We start from the raw sequence: 22843 nt of genomic DNA on the forward strand, positions 1-22843 counted from the left end.
CTGCTCTCCTTGGAGCATCCACTGCAGGAGTGAGGAAAGCTGTTAATGGCGGGAGAAGGAGAGACCAGCAGCTGTGTCTCTTCCTCACCTAGGTCGGATATAAATAAAAATTTTAAACATAGCTTTTTTTCCCCAATTATGTTTTCTAATGGTTAATTTGCTAAGGTTGCAGGTATGAGCCTTCAACTAATAAAAGGTTAAAAATAGTAACGTCCATATATATGGAAAAGCATCAGTAATTACAAAGACATGGTGTGAAAGCACTTCAAACTACAAACTGATCAATGAGTGGTCGCTGCAGTGCAGAATCTGTGGCAGGGAGTGATGTAAAAAGGTTTTTCGCCAGGCAAAAACAAACAAAAAATACCCTCTCCACTCAATTCAGTCATGTCATGTACCCCAGCTTCTGGTTTCTCGCTCAAGCTTTGTGGCGCTCGATCATTGAACTAATCATTGTCTAAAAACAAAAGAGTAAAACTCTGTAGATGAACGTATGACCACACAGCAACACTTCAATTCTCATTCATTTCTATGGGATTTTTGCCATAGCCTTCTATTCCCCTGTTTTTTCTATGGCGGGCCCCAAAGATTGATTTGGACAGATACTAAAGAACATCATGTTTGTGATACGTTAAAAACAGGAGATGCAAAGGAATCACCAGAATCAACAAAGAAAATGGCTTCAGACATTTCTAACTGCCCCCCTTAAGGGAGGCAATCAAAAGGGAAATACAAGTATAATGGCAAACAATTGCACACAGCAAATTATTCTTTATATCTCTCACCTTTGTACATTTATTTAAATGTGACCAACATAGTAACATCAGAGGGGACATGAGAAAGGCAGCTGCAGCTTGGATCAGGAATCTTTGCACGCCAAGGCTTGCCTTTCATAGCCTGCACTATTAAACCGACTGTACACAAGCAGGCTGTTTTCACATGTTTTATTCCATAAATCATCTACTCTTTATAATAAGCAACCTCCGTGTTCCAGGAAGCAGCTTCCATGCTTCTATTATTCAAGTCAAAGTGCGAAAGTTCACAGTTAAACATACGGCCGGTGAGACAATAGAGGTTTACATCAGAGCCCAGTTGGTCCAGATCTAAACCCATTTCTTCATAGATGCCATCCATCCAATCTGACTGGTTTTCTGTCTTGTGTCCAGATAAAACAGCAGCAAAATGTGGTTCCACCACAATACTGAGTCTAATGCTACATTCAGACCGCAAGCAGCAAGAGCATCAAAAACGTGCATGCTCCTTCATTTTTGATGCTTGTATAAGTTAAGTTCTGACGCGCGGCTGAAGCATCTTTGCTGCTTCAGCTGTGCAATAGAAAGTGGGTCTGATGTGCACTGGGTGGAGCTACACTATCCTTTTTTTGCTTGTAACAATGGCAGCTATATATGCTGTGATCAGTGGGTAAAAAGCAGTTTTAATATGTTTTTCAGTGAGAAAATCTACCTGAAAACTTAATCAGTGCAGTCAGTTCATCCAGATTACCATCCTGCCTTCAAATATTATTTCTGTTTCAGAGTCGCTCAGACCCCCATCAGTAGGAATCCCATTCGAGAGCAGCCTATGGCCCAGTCGTCTCTTCGCAGTTTGCCGCGGCGGCTGGAAGGCGGTTTTCATTTACGTAATCCAAACTGCAGGCACCAGAATAATAAAAGCTAACATGTTTTGCCGGCAGATTTCAGCATTTTAAGTTAATTTAGCCATTAATAATCTGTTTCAGAGGAGTGATCATAGTGATCTGTATCATCAGCAATGCGTCTGTGTCCCTGCCAGCTCCCAGATCAGCTTCTCTGATTGGTTGATGTGGCGCGTCGAGCAGCAAAAGTTAAATTTTTCCAACTCCAGCAGCTTCTGCACAGACGCGCTGCGGGACGTTTAGCTGCGCCTTGATGCACGTCAACCATTGACTTTGCATGTAAACTAGCCGCTCCCGCTGCCTTTGGTGCTTTAGGTGTAAACGTAGCATTACAATGCTGGAAGCAAAGCATTACCTACTTTACTCTTTACAGACATGCACTACTTTTGGTGGCTTTTTCTCATTAAAAACTCAATGGAACAAGAATATCCTTTTGTACCCTCTTGAACTTTCAATCCTCCGTTCTTGTGTGTTTAAGCACAGGAAATACTTTCCCACCCTTTCCAAACGGAAATGAGATAATCCTGCTCTGCTTGATTTGCAAACCTGCACTTCGCTCTGAATGTAAACATAAAAATATGCATCAAACATAAGGGTTTAGTCGACTGCTTTAATCCAGTTTTGACACCATGACCTGCATTAGTCTGACAAGAGGGCAGCAGATGTTGGCAGCTGTTAACAAACACATATTACAACTTAACAGCTTAACACAGCCTCTCTTTCATTCTGTTGCAAAGATAGAAAGCGCACACGGAGGAGCCTGCTGTGTCCAGCCTTTTGTCCACATGGAAAGCAAACCTAATATATGACGGCAGACACTAGCCTGCAGCATGCGCTTCTTGTTATCCCAGATGAGGATAACAGCGTGACCTCTGATAAACTGGTGGGAGCTCTTTATCCACATTCTGTCCTCTCTTTGCCGCCACTTCTGGCCCAGAACAAATACTACATTAAGTGATGGCTCATTTACTGCATTCGGCATTAAAAACTCCCCGGATCCTTCCCCTTTGCCGACAGTCACATGTACAGAAACAGTAACAGTATAATAACACCAAAATTGTAAAAATCATATAAACAGTTGTCATTTTAGAAAGATAAAACTTCTCAAGTGGTTGAGTTTTAGCTTCGCCTGCTTTAACTTTACCATAAAATCTACTTTAAAGCATCTTTTGCTATGAGATTAATAATCAATCAATTGAAAACAATTATATTCGAAAGATTTCTAAATGAGCAAAACAATCACTAGTTGCAGTATTAGTTTATATATTAGCAATAAATGCTATATTTATAACTAGGGCTGGGTATTTTTGCCAAAGTCCTGAATCGATTCGATTTTGATTCATACGGTTCTAAATCGATTAATTTCGATTCGATCTGTTTTTACAATAATGAAAGTGGTTCAACTGTGTTTCAAAATATTCATGTATTTTGTTTTTTCGTGTCATATTAAAAACTAAGTGCAAACTTGTAAATCAGACAGTTTAAACCAGATGTGAACAAAACTGTCTCAAAAGTGCAAACTTGTTTGTGAAAAGTGAAAAAGTGAAGCTTCACACGAGTAAGCAGACGTGACACAGCAGACATGCATGAGCTGCATTATCTTCCCCGCACAAACCATATTTGCAGCGTTGTCTGTAACAACTACAGGGTGTTTTCTGGTCACCCCCCATTTGTTATTGTCTTCAGTCAACCTATTAGCTATATTTGCAGCTGTCTGGCTTAAAGTAATCTTGAGTGCATCTTTTCTGCTTATCATGCGGGTCACTATAAAATGAATCGATCTCATTTCGTAGACAAGGATTTTGCAAAAATGTAAAGGAATCGATTCAAAATCGATTAAATCGATTTTTTTACCCGGCCCTATTTATTACTATAATACCTTTGATATTTAACCTGAGTGAAAAAAAAAAACTGTGAAAAAAACAGAGGTGGCAGTATTATGAAGTGAGGATGGCTTCATTCAAGTTTACCAAACATCCCAGACTTCTAAGTCATGTCCTTTCATTTAAAAATATTCTAAATAAGGACAACCTGAAATAACATTAAGGGGTGGGGGGGTTGGGTTGGAGATGAGATGAGATCAAACTGACAGACAGGAGTTTATAAAGAGGGAATAACAGAGAAAGGGAGGGCACTGGACAGAAACTAGGAAGAATGGAATAAAAGAAGGGAAACTTAGGAAGGAAAGACAAAAAGTAGCAAGTACGGATTGTAAAAATACAAGATAGGAAGCAAGGATGGAAAGAAACAAAGAAGGATACAAGAAATTATGAAATGAAGGTCGGTAGGAAACACAAAGAAGTTCACAATGAAGGGAGGAAGGGAGGTCTTAGAGAGACAATAAGGTAGGATAAGAAGGAGAGAAAAAGGATTCTAGGCAACAGGATAAAGAGAATAAGTTTAACAATAATGAATCAATTTGACTTTATGATCTGGCAAAATGTAAAGTGCCTTGAGATGATGTGTTGTAATTGGCGCTATATAAATAAACTGAATTGAATTGAAAATAATCTGAAATTACCAAGTATTTTTCCAGCGTTAATAATCTATTTTAGCTCTGTTTCCTTCCTCAGAGCAGGCTGTTTAATAGGCGAGGCTTAACCGGTTTGGGTTAAAAAAGTGAGGGGAATGGAAAGGGGAATGTTTCAGCCTTCTGTCAAGTGACAATGAAACCGAGGCTCCAGCTCATCATAAACATTTAGTCAGCTTCTGAAAACAGACTAGCTTAACTAACATGCTAAAGCACTCTGTTCTCATATGGGGTTAACTGTGCACGAGTCAAACAAGCTGCATGAACGTGCAGCGTGCCGACGCTCACCATACCCATGCATGAGTCAGTCAGAGCAGATGCTGTCCTGCCGTCTGCAGGGAGCCCTAATTAGGCGTGTTTACAGTCACAGACGGAAAACAGAGCGCAGACAGGCCTGCTGTCGGCCCGAGCATGACTGATTGTCGGTGGAGCAAACGAAGGTAAACAACTACAAATCAGCCAGCTAACAGTCCAACCGGACTGCTGCGCACAAACCGTCTGACATGTTTCTATCAAAGCAGATCCATGGCAGATTAAAAGCATCTCTAAAACAGTTAGAAAACCAAACCAATTGAGATCGTTTAACCTATAAACTGCAACATTCATCAGGTATGAATACTTTTCAAACAAACTGTACATTGAATAATCAGACATAGAAGTCACCAATCATTCAGAGTTATAAAGCTTTGAATTCCAGATCAAATAGAAGATGAGGTCTCTATCTCCCAGTATATAAAGAAGCTCCAGCTATAAATCCTTCAGCTTTAATGGGAAGCCGTGAGCGATAGTGTGTGAGAAACTGGGAGCTGCCTGTTGTAGCCAGGCAGCGACAGCAGGGCTGCTGCTTTCAGCTAAAAATGGGATCTTCCTGTTTTTCCCGTACAGCTGATAAAGACATATTATAAGGTCTGTTATGAGCGTTTCTCTCCTAAACACAAAGTTTCGCCTTCCTCCAGCCTGACAAACATTGAACGTCTTCAACATTACTATCACATTAACTATTAAAGCCTTGTTTTCTATTCAGTCTCCAGTGTCTTCTCCTCTCTTTGCAGCACTTTCCTTTCTGAAATCTTCCCCCTCACGCTGCTTTCTTTCTCCTGGCAGGTCTAACCACCATATCAGAGCTTTTTTTCTGTGAAATCTTTTTTTTCCTGGTTTCCTCAGTCTCCCTGCCTTTTCCGGTTTTAACTGGGGCTTTACTTTATTGAAGCTTTCCTCCCGTTATGGACCACATAAACCATCTCATTTCCTGCTCTTTGACTTGTCATGTCCCAGTTTTTGGATCTCTCTCACTCCTCTTCCTCAGTGTCGTTCTTTAAAGCTTCCCGTCTTCTAGAAGCCTTTGTTTTCTTTCTGCAGCCCTTCTCACTGAAAGGGGGTCACCATCTCACCTTCCCCTCTGTTGTGCTAGTTGGTCCTTACGCTGGACATGCAAAATGTTTTCGATATCTGGGCAAATTTCAAGGTGAGCAAAAGCAGACGAGAGATCGGGGGATTGTGCAGAACAGCAGTATAGCGGAGAGGTAGGACCACAAAAGGCCATGAGGAGAACCGAGGGACATCAGAGATGCTCGCCAGGGAAACAGAGAAAGAGGCAGTTAGAGGTTAACTGCTGGAGGTGGAAGGAGCGCCGCTGAGAATCACCGGGAGCCTGCGGGCAGAAAGAGAGGTGGAGCGCAGGCTGGTGTCTACGCTGGACATAAGACCAACAGTCCTTCTAGGGCTAAAATAAAACAGCTTTTTTAAAAGCCACTCACAAACCTCTTAAGAACATTTCCAACTTCAACATTATTTAAATCTATCTTCCATTTTCAATCAAATAAACTTGTCTACTTGTTTACAACGGCTGAGATGAGGGGCTGTGTCGCTAGCCTGATCAGGTCTTTATGCTGTAGTTAACTATACACAATATTTACAGAACATATGGCTACTACATACTTTACATCAAGAATAATGGTCTAATAATTCACCTTTGTAAAGAACATTTAACTATTCGGGGTGTTGATGAGCTGTTTAGTGCATTCCGTACTCAGGAATGGTGTTCTGCATCTATGTGTGATAGCAACCAAAAATATCATAATTGATATCAAGCCCTGATGCAGCGCTGGGATGTTTTAAAATTGCTGAAACAGTCAAACAAAATAAAAGCATAATTTTTCTAGCTTGAAAACCTTGGATTCTTACTGTTCAGGTATGTTACAGGCTGTTTGTCAAAGCAGGGGGCTCGGTGACGGTACGGACACTGCTACACATCAGCTAGAGACGGCGAACGGTTCACACAAACTCAGGTCCAAAAACATGAACTATACCTTCAAGGCAAGTTCTTAGAGATAAGATCAAAAGTTTGCTTAGACTTATGTTAAATGAACATTGAACAAATTCATCAGAAAAAGGCTAACTTAACTCAAGAAAAAATTCAAATAAGAGTTCCTTTGAATGGTATAATGTTACACCCCCTGCTAATAAAAGTAAGACAGATCTATATGAGATTTTAATAGAACTGTTTTTTCAGTCCTTATAGAAGGTTTTAATCAACAACCAGTTCAAGGGTGAATTTACACCAGAGAGGTCCTTTGATCCCGTTTTTCATTTGGTCTCGTTTTTATTCAAACTGTACTTTCTGCATATGGACTCAGGTGGGATCACTGACTACAGCCGGACAGAGCTGAGACCAGGAAACAAAGGAAAACTACTGGTGTCCTGGAATCCTGCATGCACCTCCACTCTTTTGCATATTTATGCTGTTATTTATGCAAAACCAATGTGTCCTAGAACAGCTCATTCTGTATAAATACAGAGACTTTTTAATTTAAAAGAGTCTCTCAATCCAACTGAGATCCACATATTGCTGACAGCAGTGTTGCTAACCAACCAACTGCACACCAGGTATGATTTTAATACATGTTTATGGTTCTTCAAAGGGAGGTATCCTCTGCATTTGGGTCGGTTTGTATTCATACATAAAGAGAACTGCAACACAGTCTGTTTAGGAGTGAAACCAACTCAAAAAGCGGGTTTTAGTTCTGTACAAGTCTTTATTCACACCAGAAAAAGAGGTCTAGGTCAATGGGAGGGGGGGGGACTTTAGTTGGTTTAAAGCGGGCCACATTATAAGGTGTGAATACACCTTATCTAAATTAAGTAATCTAGATGTAGACCCATTCAAAACCTTTATTTTGTGTTTTTGTTTCAAACAGCTTAATAGAGACCTGCACTGTTTTATTTATCATGTCTGATTGCAGATGTGATGTCCTGACGTAATGAGTAATTTCGTTGACTACTTTTTCCATCTCTTTCACACAGGCTGTCAAAATTAACGAAATCATTTAAAAGCAGATATTTTCCCCCCCACTTAGGTTATCTTATAGGACAAAAAAGCAAGAAATCTGCCGTGTTCTCCTTACCTGAGCTGTCCGAGGTTGTAGTGCCTCGTCTCTCCATCCGTGGAGCGCGTGACGCACACGGAGAAGCATGGCTGGAGCTGCCGGAGCTCCAGGAGGACGACCGCCAGATAGTGGATGAAGAGCAGCGCGTCCACCAGGGACACCGCGTATTGTACAATGCCCTGGTAGTTATCGTCCTACATGAAGAAAGACGGATCGTTTTACCCCTTAAGCTTTTAAACATATAGTCCTAACTAATTTATTACTTTCATAAACCCAGAGGGAATAATCTTGAGGTTTATATACATGCAAGACTAGATGTAGTACATTCAAACATTAGAGACGATTGCAAAGGACTAGAAGCCTTTTAGACTGTCTTTTTTTTCCTCAAGCTATCAGAAATATGAAAAAACTGGGATTTTAAAACAGGATTCAAACAGTAAACACATCCCTGTAGGAGCCAGAAATCTGTGCGTTTAAAAAAATGTATCTTCATTACAAATAACTTCAATATAAAAGCAATAAAAGCTGTAAGTGGAATCTTTCACATACTTGTGAGTCGAGTATCCGGACACTGTAAAAGAGCCAGTAGGAGACGACGAAGAGGAATACCAGCACAGCAAGTAGGATCCGGAAAACAAAGACGCGCGGGAGGCCCGCCCGCGCCGGTCTGAAGAAGAGCGCCCAAACGGCGAGCAGCAGGATGAGCAGCTTGAAGGCCACGGAGATGAAGAGGCCCTCGCAGGCCGTCCCGCAGCTCTTCAGCTTCTCTGGCCAAAGGATGTGAGGCAACACAAGGAAGGCCAGCGGCGTGAAGAACACCAACAGGCCCAGGATCACAGCGATGGTCCGGGTGACGTAGCGGCGGCAGTCGAGACCGACGCTGTCCTCGAGGTCTTTGGTGATGCGGACGATGTCCTCCTGGGAGAGGCTGTGCTCTGAGGTGCCTGTGACGGCGGTGGTCGTCTCTCCCCAGTTGTCATCCTGAAAATATAAACAAACCAGAAACTAAAATATGGATTTACTTTAACTGAAGGGAAAGAGTTAAACGGGTTTTTAGACCTTTTAAAGAATTTTCAGCAAAGGATGTATTTAGAAAAAGATTGTTGACTGAGAAGACACCAATCTTAGATTTTAAAGAGAAAAGAAACTCAAGGTGTCCATTTATTTATCAGCGAGTTGTTTTAAATCAACCCAGGAGGAGCAGAGATTTAGGAAGATATAACGGAGTAAAATCAGTTTTCAATGCATATGAAGATATTTATGTCTTTAGAAATGGATGAAAGACAGAGATTAAGATTAATGCAGATAAAAATAAAAATAATATCAGATTTATTCCTACCAAATCCAATGAATAGATTTTGTTCTCCTTCAAGTCTCATAATAAAAATGATATACATTACCCTTTTAAAACTAGCCTTTATTTCAATCATCCCCTTTGGGAGGTGACCTTAATTGAAAAGGCAGCATAATTCAAACTGAAAGTACTTGTAAAACAATGTTTCACAACAAAAAATGAAAAAGTATAGCAAGGTAAATGTTTGCAGCTAGTGGTGTTACACACTCAGCTAGTTTATCAGTTATAAGGACACATCTCACAACATAAAGTGATGAATTGAGGTCACCATGAGCTACGGAAGCCCAAGAGGAAATTAGTGGGGGGAAAAAATCTAATTAATTGATTTAGCCATAAGCTAAATTTATTCTATAAAGGTTTTGTGCTGTGAAGAAAACTGGATTTAGAAATCTTAGTTTTCTCTTGATAATATAAGAGTAAAGGCAATAATCTACCTGCTGTAGAATATAAACAAACAAACTGCTGTTTTTGTAATTTAAACTAGAATATATGTAAGCTAATGCTAAAGAGCTGAGATGGGAAATCTATAATCTAAACCACATGTTATCCAAGGAATTAATTTTAAAAGAGTAAATAGGTCTGAAATTGAACTAATGCTGCTAATTAAATCCAATGTATAAACTGGTTATCAGCTAAAATTACCATCCCAAAAAAAAGCAGGAATTACGGCGGTTTTCATTATGCTGTGTTAATACAACGCCAGAATTCAACCATAATCAGAAATTCAAACCCACAAATGAATTATTCCAAAGTATTTGAAGTTTGTCATTCAACAGTGAAACCTTCTTTTTTTCTTTTGGGATCGGCAATTTCAGCAAATTCAACCCAAGACCGGGCCAGGTAATGTTTAAACCCGGCAGCTACAACCTAGAATCTACAAACCTCCGTCTGTATCTTTAATATTCAACTTTATGACAGAAAATATGACAGATGCAAAACAATATGGGTTATTTTGAAGCGTTAAAAGAATAACTCCTATTTTCTCTAGAGAGAATATAAAAGACTGCCTAGGATTGCAGAGATGTGTCAGAATAAATTACAAGTCTTCTGGAACAATATATTTTGGACAGATGGGATCAAATTAAACCAAACATCATTCAGCAATGTGATGCCATCTGTCCCTCAGCTTTGCCTAAACAGAGGCGGTAACCCGCCACAGCAGCAAATCTACAAGAAAATGGTTAAAAATGGGTCAAGGAGCCAGTCAGAACTTAGATGTAAAACTGAAACTGAATTAGTGGGACAAAACATTCAGAAAGTCATTATGAATCAATATGAAGGACAGATTAATTCATAATAAAAAATTAACCCCTAAGAGATATTGCTGCCAAAATAGTTTTCCTTTATTCCTGAATCAATTAATGAGTTTCAGAATATGACTAAAATGTTTAAAAGATATTTACCCCAAAGCCTGAAGCCAAGATGCTTTAAAGTGACTTTTTCTGTCAGGTTTTTTTAACCTTCATTGCTTTTTACTGAGACCTTCTGGAAAAAAAAAAACATGATGTTCGACAGCTTCCAAGTTTATCAGAATGAGGGAAACAGAAAGAGGGGAAGTGGAAAACGTAAACTAAAGTGAGCTGCCAAGTATGCTATTCAGTGACGTCTGGGTCTGACTGACGGACGATGAGCGTCAGCAGAGCGGTTAAAAACACAGAGATAAGGACTCTTTACATAGCAATCATAACAGTGATTATGTGGCTCAGCTAAAACCGAACAATAAAGCAAAAGAAAAAAAAACAGAAAGTCGGATCTGAAAAGGAAGATGCAGAATATAACAACATTAAAGAAGCAAAGAAGTCACTCTTAAACTCAACTTTAACCTCTCCTTAATCCTCTTTAAAAGATTCAAACTGTGGTACATGTTCTGTACCTATTTAAAGTAATTTAAAGGACAGGCAGAGAAACAGATGTTTGCTTTCAATTACAGAGCAGTTTTCAAACGATCTAAGGTGTTTAATATTTCATTGAAGTAAAGTAGAGCTCTGCAACAACACAGTGCAGTTAGTTCACCAGAAAACAGTTTCTGGGAACAAACAGAGAACCAAACATGGAGGTAGTGGACTGAGTGAAGCTACACAATCTACATCATCACCATTTAATAAGTATAACCTTGCAGGTAAGAACACAAATCAACTACATTAGAGACTTGGTTTGACATAAATGAAAGCACAGAATCAATAGGTAGTAAACTATGTACATAGTGTGTTTAAATCCTGGAACATGACAAAAAACAGTTGGTTTTTGTTAGCATATTATCACTGAATCCCAAATCATATCTAAATGTCAAATCATTCTTAAACATGTATATAAATGTACTCCTTATCAGATGATATTGTCCCAAAAGTTTGCAAATTTCTATAAAAAAAAAAAAATCCTGTCTTAAAATCTTTTTTTTCCGTTATTTTATGAAGGCCAGTTAGTTATACGTCAGCCTGAACACCTAAATTCGGCCTATCATATATCAACGGTCATCTGTCAATCAAATTTTTTCGGTCATAGCATATTGATTCATATGTCGCAGCTAATATACGCAATATACGGTTGAAATAAGAATAATTTACTTTCCCATTGAGTTCCGTCCCAGTGTTCACGGGGATGGACGTCTGTGTCTTAGAACTAACAGAACTGGCAGTGTTGTGAGGCAAGGGCTCAAACATGTACGGCTGTAAGTCTTCTACAACAAACCAAGCTTCTGCCGCCCTGGCGTCCTCTTCCACAACATCTTCATCCCCGCTTTCCTCTAAATAAAAAATGGATGATGGAGGAGACTCATCCATGACCTCAGACACTAAACTCTGTTCCTCTTGCATGTTTCCGCTCTCCATAGCGTTCCTTGACAGTGTCGTTTCTAAGTCACCAATTTAGTGCTACTTGGTCCCAATGGAATTTCCCATTGGGAACCTACTAGCACTAAGTTGCTAACTGGTTAGCAAGATGCTTCCAAGACACTGGCCACAACCAAACTTGCTTGCGAATCTTCCTCCACAACAATCCCGCCCTGTTGATAATCGACTAATCACATTCACTTTATTCTCTTGTGTTAAGTCGGGCACCACTCGCAAAAATTTGGAAATGCAACAGTTGGAACAGCCGTTTTCCTACGACTTTAAAACAATCCAGACTGTTTTCATGTGTTGTTCCAAGATGGTGGAATGACCTACCAAGCGCTACAAGAACTACAGTGTTCGATCTTCAGGAAACCTCTAAAGTCCCACCTCTTCAAGAGCATCTCCTATCCTTACTCTTAGCCATAGATCTGTACCCCTCTACTACTCTTTCTGCTTTTCCCACTATCTCTTTGCTGTCACCACTGATTCTGATTAGGGCTTTTCATCTAGAGAACTTATTGTCATATTATTATAATTGTAACATTAGCCGTTTCTCAATATGTGTATTGTGCGTTCTCATGTGCTCGTGAAATGTCATCAGCCTCAGCCCTGGTACTGTTCCAATTCACAAGAACAGAAGACCGAGAACAGACAAACTCCCCGGATGTTGTTCTCGCCCCTCCCTATTTACCGAGTAAGCATGAGAGCAGACTTGTCCGTTCTTGAGATTGACAGCTGTCCCAACATGCACTGCGGCAACAGCAGCTTTTAATGGAGCGCTCACAGAGCTCAGAGTATTAAGTTAAAACTTCTCTTTTCTGTTGTCCAATAAAAGTACATTTTAAGATCATTTGAGGCGAGAATAATATAATTTTAAGCGTCACTATATGGTCCATTTACCAATTTAATGCGTGATTTAAAGAAAAAAAAAATTCCGAAGTTGAGAGGACCGCGGCAACCAGCGGACCTCCGAGGCTAACGGCAGCCAGGGCTAATGGCAGCTCGTCTGCAGCAGCCCTCTCTCGGCATAGTCGTGTGTGAAGGACCGATAGCTCTGATGGCGATTTTTTTAGCTTTATTTGGCAAAACGTTCATTTGATTCATGTTTATCTGACTCTGTTAATTATTATTCCCCCACTTAATGAAGAAAGTAATAATTTATTATTATCTAGGGACCAGGGTTGTCACGATACAAAAATTTTCAACTCGATACCGATATTCAGGAAAATATTCGATACTCGATGCTTTTTTTCGATATCACAAGGATAAAAATAAAGTCCCCAAAATTTAACAGAAATGTTTTTATTAATAAATAAAAAACAATAAATAAATACAATAAAACAGAACAATATTTTGAGGTTGTATGTTGTGCACAATATTAAGAAAGCTTGATAAAAAAAAAAGTGTTAAAAGTATTCCTTCCTTGACTATGCTTTACACACATAAAAATGACACTAGCCAAACCAGTTAACAAACAAAAATAAATACTGTATTCCGGGAGGGAAGAGCAAACCTTGGGTTTAGCTGCTTAATTGTTGGAACCCAGGTTTTTTTACAGTAAAATAGGAATCTGATCCGATGTTGGTCAAACATGGATGGTAGAATCGGCTGTGTTTGGACGCCATGGCGCATCCTACGTGAGTACCAGAGTAAAATCGATATCAGAAGCTGAAAGATTGATATTATATTGGGCAGCCGAAAATCATTTTATATCGCCAAAACGATTTTCTTGTTGTCCTAAGGTCCTCTACAGAAATTAAGCTAAACAAACATTTGTGTTAAAGTTAGAGATGTCCCGATCCAGGTTTTTGCACTTCCGATCCGATACCGATATTGTTTTTGGACTTCCGATCCGATACCGATACTGGCCGATACCAGCCTATCCGAGCATGTATTTAAGTTTAAGTTAAAGTATTTAGCCTTAGTTGTAAGACTCATGTTGAAAAGGGTTTTAGTACTTTTGATAACATCTAGCCAGCTAAATTAGGTGAGATTGAATAAAACACAATGCTTGGTAACAACAAACTTACCAGTTTATTAAGAGATAAACACAAACTGGACAAAATTATGAATAGCAATCTGAAATTGCACAGTGAACAGTAAAACCGTAAACAGTTAAAGGTGCAAGTATTACTGTAAGTTTTAATAAAAATGCAAAACAGGGGAACACTGGCGCAAAATAGTGGAATGGATCGTTTCAATCGACGAAACTGGAAAATACGGACCGGATTTTTTATTTTTTTTTTAACTGGATCGGCATTTTACATGCTTTGCCGATACGCATTTTTTTGCCAATATCGGCGTCCCGATCCGATACGTGGATCGGATCGGGAAAAGCCTAGTTAAAGTGCTTAAAATAAATAAAAAAAAAACACTTAAATGTAGGCAAAACCAACTAATTTGGTTGTTGAAGTTGTTTATGACATCATTACATCCACGGCTAATTGATCTCATGGAAATATTTGTGTACTGAACCAATAGTTTGGGTCAAGAGTCGACTCTGGTAGCATTTTGTGGGTCAGAGACCTCTGTTTCCACCACTATGGCACAAAGGCAACAATAATTAGTGTTAAAAAGAAGTTTAACTCTAAACTGAACTAATTTTATCCTGTAAAACCTACTTTAATAAAAAATTACAAATGCTCGCTATTCAAAACAAACGATACACAGTTGTCATACATAATTAAGCTCTGCATTGATATTTTTTAAATGATGAATAGATTCGTATAAAAAGCTTTACTGCAATCGAGTAGTGCTTATTCATTTTTTCCTGGTCTTATTTGTCTCAGACATGTCAGTTTACAGGATTAAATCTTTCCTGTCTTTAGAACTGAAGTTAAAAAAGACAGAATAGACAATATAAACTAAAAACTGCTTATTTTTAGAATAAATGCGTAAGAAATAAGAAGCAAAGATAAGAATGGCGTTCCATATATAGCATTCAGAGCTGTTGACACGTCGGTGCTTCACTGGTCGGTGTGGTTTTCAGCGAGGTCTCTCTGATGAGGTCCACCTCAGATTCATGTGACCTTTGACCCTGAGGTTGTAAATCTCATATCCACTGTCCACATCTCTCCAGGGAGAGACGTGTTCAAGCCGACCCGAGCTCAGGAGGACCCAACCGGCCTCTGGAATGCAGGAGCGGAGTTCAAAGTGTCAGAGTTCAAAAGGAGCCACATTCCTGGGGGGTGGAGGGGTCTGAACCACATTAAAAACCGGAACATACAGGCAGTTTATAGGAAATCTAACACAAAAGAAAGGGGAATGCAGCTTAAATACATAGAGGAGCTCATTGAGTTATCTCTCATTGAAATGTAGAGGGTCTGTTTGGAGAGGAAGCAAAGCCTCCTTGTTAATAATGAGAGAAGAGGTTTGGAGAGCCCTCAGCCACTGAGATGAGAGCAGCAGGTTGTTGATCATCTGAAGACAACTAGAAGAGGCCAAATGTTTTTGTTTTTACCTCATTTTAGCACAAATATGGAGTTTCTACCCCTGTAGTCTTAAAATATATATAACCAGAAACCTTAAATTGATTTTAAGGGAATTTATGGAGCATTAAAATGAGAAGTAGGGCTGCTCAGTGTCGCAGTGGGTAGCACTGCTGTCTTGCAGCAAGAAGGTTCTGGGTTCAATTCCTGGCCCGGGGTCTTTCTGCATTGAGTTTGCATGTTCTCCCTGGATTCTCTCCGGGTACTCCGGCTTCCTCCCACAGTCCAAAAACATGACTGTTAGGTTAATTGGCTTCTCTAAATTGTCCTTAGGTGTGAGTGTGTGTATGAATGGTTGTGTGTCTCTGTGTTGCCCTGCAATGGACTGGCGATCTGTCCAGGGTGTACCCCGCCTCTCACCCATTTACTGCTGGAGATAGGCACCAGCACCCCTCGCGACCCCACTCGGGACAAGTGTGTCAGATAAAGGATGGATGCAACTACCAGTTAAGCCCCTTTACTCTGATGCCCATCAACAAAATCCAGCATACATTTCTGTCTTTTGAGGTTATCTCTTAAGCTATCGGTTCTGATAAGCAGAACAGTCCAACATCAAGCCAGGATCAAACCAACAGCTTGCTGACAGCAAAAACGGTGTAAATTTTGCTGCAGTTGATTCCTTTACACATGTGTTTGAGTAAAATTTTTATAAAAATCTATAAAACTATTTGTTGCTTTCAAGAATAACTTTAGATCTGTGTTGTATAATAATAAAACAGCATCTAAATTAAATCATAGTGTGTAATAATTGATGTCTATTCATGACTGAAACTTCAGTTCAACCCTGATTTCGAAAGACATTTTAAATGCATCCGATTAAATGGATTTAAAACTTGCAATCTAGTTGTGATTGGTGTTCCTCAAATTAATGCATTTCATTTGTCATGTTGACAGCTTCTGTTAACCCTCTCATCACATCCACCTGCTCAAATCAGTGGAGTTTGTGCATGTTAGATAGGAAATACATGCATCCTTTCAAGAAGCAAAAAAACAAATGAAAGAAAATGAAAAAGCAGTTTAAGAAATGTTTAAAAACTAAGGAAAATCTCTGGCTTCCCTTTGCAACCAGGACTAAAAATAGTAAGTGACCCACATTTTCTGATGGGATTACCCGATAACCACAGGCTGATCTGATTCCAGCTCTGGTACCATTCATCATTTTGAGTAATAAATGTTAAATAATAAATGAAACTGCAGAAACAACGAGTGGAGAACAAACGAAAAAGGATCAAGAGGACGACTGGGGTGTTGGATAACTAGATGGCCAATTAAAGGAATGCGCTCCGTACTATTCCTTTAAAGGGAGGAAAGCAAGTGATTCAGAAACATTCTGGACAGACGCTGCAGCGTGGAACCTGAACTCCCCCTATCTCACCTTCTGCTGTAGACTGCTGGTCAGCTTTCTGAATAACTGCTACTGCTATAAGAAAAGCAAATATTGCTGTTTGGAAATACTTTCAGTGGTGAAAAGCACACGCTGGTAACACAGCATCATAATGAGGCTGTTCTGGAGACTTAGTGAGCTCAAATAGCTTCTCTTTTGTACAAACGGAGCGATACAGACATTTCTGTTTAAACTTACATCAGAATCCGTCTTACTGTGCATAGTGACAAGATAAGGACGGATCCAGCAAACTTAGCAGTGGCTGAACAAAACCAATCTCATAGAGTTATTAATATCATTTTAATTGATTTCAGTACAGTTTATTTAAATAGAAGGTTAAATAAAAGGATAATTATCATTTTGTTAACAGCAATCATTTCTTAAGGATTAATTTTCCCCCAATGACTATTTAAACATCCTTAAAATAAAGGTATTTTAGGGCTCTATAAAACAGAGCTGTATTATAACATGGTAAGCTATGTTATAATACAGTTTTCAAGTTTTTAATAATATAAATACACAACAAAACAATGCTGTTACAATGTGAATGCGATTAGCGTATAGAATCTGTTGTAATGAGCTAGTTTTCTTAAGCTAGAAGAACAGCTTCTTATTTCTGTGCTGTTTTTCTCAGATTATCTTTAAACGTGAAGCGGTTAATGATGGTGTCTCCAAATAAAAAAAAAATCTTTGTAGCTGATTAAAATCACAGGACCTGGAACTTATAAATCACTACAGAGGGAGAGAAACAAATGGCATCAAACAGGCAAGCAAGCAGAACGAAAATCTATGGTCAAACTTGGGTGAATCCCGTCCGTCACGTTCAACAAAGCGAGATAAACTGCTCTGATGACGCTCTGTGCAAAGAGTGCCAGAGCTGAGGGGATAAGATCTAAAATGTGCCACAAAGGTTCTTAGTCTGATCAAAATCCTGCAGATTTGAAGCGTTAAACGCATTTAAACTGATTAAAATCACTTCTGTGTCAAACATTTCTGCTACATTGAGAAGCTAAAACCAAAACAGCAGTATTTCAAACATCAGCTCTGTGTGTTTGTTGGAAAAATGTCAGTTTATAGGATTAAATCTTATTGTTTTGGGCAACTTTTCTGCCAGATGTGTAAAGTTGGCAGACGCATTTGATCAGATGAATGAAATGCTGTATGCTGCACCAAACCTAAAGGTTTAAGGACGACGCAGATATTTAGATCATATTGACATGAGTCTAACGGATCCCTGTAAGCTGTTGCAGATGTTTTGAAGCCAATATCTTTGAATCTTCCTCCATTTATATGATAAAAATCGAAACAAAAGGATAACAAATGTTACACAAGCTTCAATTTAAACAAAATGCATCAACAAATCAAACAAAGCATTAACAATGGATGGAAAATGGAGGGAGCAGCAATGCAAGTACTCCACAATTTCAAGCCATGGCTGCTGAATGCACTAATAATTCGGGAATGCATGCATGCAAGAAAAATACACTAAAATATGTCCAGAATATCATAACATGCTGATGTATCTTTATTCTAATCAGACTAAAGCTGTGGTGAAACATGGAGGTGGTAACTTTATGGTGTGAGGATGCTCTTATTCTGCAGAAACAGGGAAGTTTATCCTAAAGTTAAGACCTAAACTGGATTCGGAATAAAAAATGCATGCTATCAGATGTTTACCATCTAAACTAAACTTATGGTTTAATGTGCAAAACTGGCAGAAATACACCTTAATACACCATCTGCATTGGTATAGGACACAAAATTATGATAATAGAGGCTGTTATGTAAAGAAATCTAAAAAAAAAAAAAAGGTTTACTGTGTCAGAGCAGTTTAAGTCAGGAGATTTTTCCCCCCGCTTTCTCCAGCAGGGTATAAATACCAGCTATTGTTTCTGAGAGTAAATGAAGCGTTCATTAAAGGTCTGTTTTCTGTTGTTCTGCTCTAAGTGGAAGGCAATACGTGCTCTCCACTTTCTCCTGGGAGGGCGGCAAGGTTTGCTTTGCTAGTTTCTGAAAAGAATATAGCAACATGCATTCTCTGGGGAGGCTCCTCACAGCAGTTTAAACACAGAGTGGATGATGTGTGTGGCTGCCAGGAACTTGTCAGGACAAGGAAGGAAGGAAACAAGGAAAAAAAAAACAACTTAATGACTGTCAAGATAGACAATGTAGAACAGAAGGCTGAGCAGAACTATAAAAGAGGGAAACGGGATATTTACAGTCTATTTAAACAAAACTGATCTTTACAATTCTCTGTTAAATGTAACCTGCCAATGCAGTTCAGAAGAGCGATGCGATTGAGCAACTTTGAATCCAAAAGCTCAGCAGAGAAACGTACCGTTCAAAGTTTACGCCTGATTTCACCTGCATCCCAGATCTGCAGATGATTTCATTAGGAGCTAAAACGACGGGACACATTTAAAGCCGACATCTGGTGTTTACACTGAATTAACAGCCAGTCGCTACAGCTCTAATGTGTGGAATAGGTAATCGTGTTAACCAGACCGACTTCTCCATCCTACCTGGCTTGTTTTGGAGTCTGGTCCACAGCTGGTCGCAGGAGGCGAATTCCTAAGTGACTCTGCTTCTATGGTGCTGATGACCACCTCTTTTACGTCCTGTACGGCCTCGCAGATCTCCAGCACTTGCAGGACCTCGTCCCCCTCCTCCATCACCGATGGTGACAGCATCCAAAATAATCCAAACCCGATTTCTGCTTTAATCACACAAAGGTCCAGTAGGTACTAAGCCTGAGCGTCGTTTCCCCTGATTCCATCTCGGAGTGTCATTTTGACAGGGTATGACCTCACTGACTGTCCACCCCCCTCGCCTTATCCGTCTTTATATAGAAAGCTCTCCCATCATGCCTCAGGAGGTATTGTATGGGACTGTGCGCTCACTTGGCGAATAATGTGAGGGGGCTTTTGTGAAGAAGACACGGAGCGAGGGAGAGGAGAGGAGAGGAGAGGAGAGATTACCCCCATCAAGGTGCTGCTGTTCACTACCTGGCAAGGCATTTTTCTAACTCCAGCTCGTTCTCACCCTTTTACACCCCCATCCACACCTCTGTCCTCGTCTCTCTCCTCAGCATCACTCTCCATTTATTGTTTCTGACCCAGTGAGCAAACGCTCACATGCATGGTCACGTGTGTTCTTTAGAGCCAGGTCAGGTCATAATCTATAGCGCTTGCATTATAAGCAATTTATAAAACCTAAAAAATCTAACAGGAGTTTCTCAGATTCCAAATTATTTTTCTCCTACAAGTCCATTCCAGAGGGATGGACTCGTAGGAGCAATTCCAGCAACCCAACAACCGCAGAGACCTGGCTGGATTCCACAGGATAGTTTGTCCCTTATAAACACGTTATAATAAAAAATGGAGGTAGAAATGTACGAAAGAAAAGGTTGGGGTAAGAAATGGCAAATGGTCCAAAGGCATGGAAATCCTGTTAGATAAACTGAAATTATTTACCAACTCTACACCATGCTGTTACCTGCACCTAAACTTACTAAACAGCGACACGAGTGCATCCCATGTATCCCATACAGCTACCAAAGACGGCAACTTAACGGCAACAATGTCTCACGCACTCACCAGAAAAAAGGGATCCCAAACATGGACGCAAGCTCTCTGTCTCTTCAAAGTCTTCGACATATCTGCTTCTTCTTATACTGAAGCTGCGGCGCTACCTGTACGGCTGTCTGCCAAAGAATGCCAAAAAGCTGCGTTGCTTGTATCATAGGGTCCGTGTGCCACGTTCAGCTCTAGTTGGCAAACAGCTGAGATCACAGAGCAGCTGAGGTCAATTAGCTGCAATGAGCTAAGCTGCAGGGACTGTGAAGAGGATGGAGAGGATGGGAAAATCAGGGATGAAGAGGGTATGTCAATCAAGTTTTTTACCAAATGCAAGAAAAGTAACGAAAACATGTTCAGGCCAAAATGACATTTCAGACAATGAGCAGATTCGTAGACTCTCGCAATGCCGGGAACTGAGAGAAATAAATCCAGCATTAATTATCTAACAGCCACCCAAACACCCAATAATAGCATGTTAAATTGACGTCTTTACCAACAGGTAGCACCTGTATCAGGTTAACAGCAGAAAGCCGGTACTCACTTCCATTCTAACATCCTAACAGCTGCACCAAGCAAAGCTGGACTAGCCGCAGAAAACTGCTCCTGCACAGGTTGTCCTACACCTTCTCTTTAAGAGATTCCTTTTTTCTTTTAACTCTCAAGCATTAGCATAAAGCTCGGGGCCTTGGAGTGGTTGGAGAAACCTGTCGGAACAGCTCTGATCGAGCATAGCCACTTTCTTTTAGATGGCTTTATTCAGACAAGGGCAGATCCGTTTTGTTTTACTACAGTTTATGTTTTTGTTGCTTATTCTAAAACCTGAAAACCATTTCTATAAAGTAGGTTTCTTAAATAATATAAAGGTTCTAAGTCTTCTCTGGATAATTTGGGTTTTGTGGTTATCTAATAGGATCAAGGACAAAAAAACTCCTCCTTCTAAGTAATACAAATTCCAGACTTAATTCTGATTAGAAATCTGCAGCTAAACTTGGAATAGGATTTTAAAGATGGTCTTATCTGACTTTGGCTGAGAGAATTAGCAAAGAAGAAAGAGCAGAAACTATAGGGTCCTTGCGGATGATAGAATAGCTATTATAGCTGCTTAAGATGCACTTTGAGGGTCTGTTTTGATTTAACAAGTCTGTTGCAGCAATGAAACTTCAGGATGTCAATGAACTGGAGAACAAAGAGTCCTAAAGAAGGCTGCTAGAGACTGGTCATGTCATGGTTGCAGAAAGTCCTACAGTACCAACAGAAAGATGCTTCATAATGCACCAGAGATGCTCGGTATGAAAATGTTGAGTAATTTGGGGACTGCAGTAGCCATTGGAAGTGGGATTTTGTGATTCATTTAATAGTAATTCATATTGTTGAGGTAATTTAATTAATATTTTTTAAATCCTCTACTGCTAACAAACGCAAAAGAGGGTTGCAACACCTTCTTTCACCTGCATGTTCCTCAGTATCCAGAGAGCCCTACCGTTAAAGTTTGAAATAATATACAGGAACATCCAATCCAACACTCCTGGTGCCAAACTCTGTCCATTAGTGCGTCTTCAGACACATCCCCATGAAACCCCTCCCCCTCTGTAATAATCCCTGCGGTGAAACATTACAGACAGCCATGAGAAAGCTCTCAGCGGGATTGTGAGGACATCCCTGCCTTCAGCAACGCCGTGCTTCGTCAGCCAAGACTCTGATTAAGTCCCAGCAGTGGAGTAATGAGAACGGCTACGCTCAGTAAGACGCTGACATCAGTCTGACGCAGGCAGGCAAAAAAAAAAAAGAAACATTCACATTCTGGAGCATATGCGAGACCCAGACCACGGCGGATTTGTCCTGAAGCTCACTCTCGGTAGATTTGGAGCGCCTGATTACTCCAGCTAAAGCAAACCCTTTCTACTCTGGTGCTGCAGACTGATGCATGAATAAGACATGAAGCGCTAAATACCAAGGATAGATGCGCTGAGCGGTGAAATAAGACATAGCATGCAGGCAAGAACGTACATCAGGAGAATTTACTACTGGAGATTGGCAGAGGGGAGAGTCAGCCAAATAGGCTGGTTAATCTCCTGTTTTCTCAGCAGCTCCTTCAGCTGAGTACTTGATGAAAGAAGCTGCTGCAGAACGTTTTGGAGAGAGTGTGGGAACTTACTACAAAGACTCATCTAAAAATAGGTTAAACATTCTTAAAATAATGGTATCTGCCCATAATTTGATCAGGTTAATATAATGATTTGCGAAAGCAGTTTTCTCCTAAAATAAGATAGATATCATGCATTTGAAATAAGATCGAGGCGTTCATCTTATTCCATTAGCAAATTGTCTCCTTTAGCTGCTCAAATCAAAAGAAAACAACTTCTAGTTTCATTTTTGCTATAGATTGGGGATAATGAGTTGTTGTTTCCAAAATTCTTCCGAGGGGGAAAAAAATACAAAATACTTCCTTAAGTTCAAATCTATGGTTACCTATTTATCACAAAAACACTGCCGTCTTAATGACCTGATAATGTTGACAGAATGGCGTCCAATATTTTGATTTAAATCTAACATCGGCCAATAATGTTTTAACACAAATTCAAGAGCAAACCTGTTCTCTGCTTTGATGCTGCAATAACAAAATTGCAAAACATTGAGT

General features: G+C 39.8%; 1 protein-coding gene across 2 annotated transcripts in view; it reads right to left on the reverse strand.

Annotated features, from left to right (window-relative positions):
* The window catches only part of vangl1 (VANGL planar cell polarity protein 1), a 60078-nt gene that overhangs the window by 11209 nt on the left and 26026 nt on the right, over window positions 1-22843 (reverse strand). For both annotated transcript variants that reach the window (XM_015378089.1, XM_015378081.1), the window contains exons 4-5: window positions 8120-8551; window positions 7589-7764 (exon numbers count right to left, since the gene is read on the reverse strand). In XM_015378089.1, coding sequence (XP_015233575.1) covers window positions 7589-7764; window positions 8120-8551 — 608 coding nt within the window. The remainder of the gene's footprint in view (window positions 1-7588; window positions 7765-8119; window positions 8552-22843) is intronic.

This window comes from Cyprinodon variegatus, unplaced genomic scaffold (genome assembly GCF_000732505.1).
Source record: "Cyprinodon variegatus isolate N-32 unplaced genomic scaffold, C_variegatus-1.0 Scaffold9, whole genome shotgun sequence".
In the NCBI taxonomy this organism is placed as follows: Eukaryota; Metazoa; Chordata; class Actinopteri; order Cyprinodontiformes; family Cyprinodontidae; genus Cyprinodon; species Cyprinodon variegatus.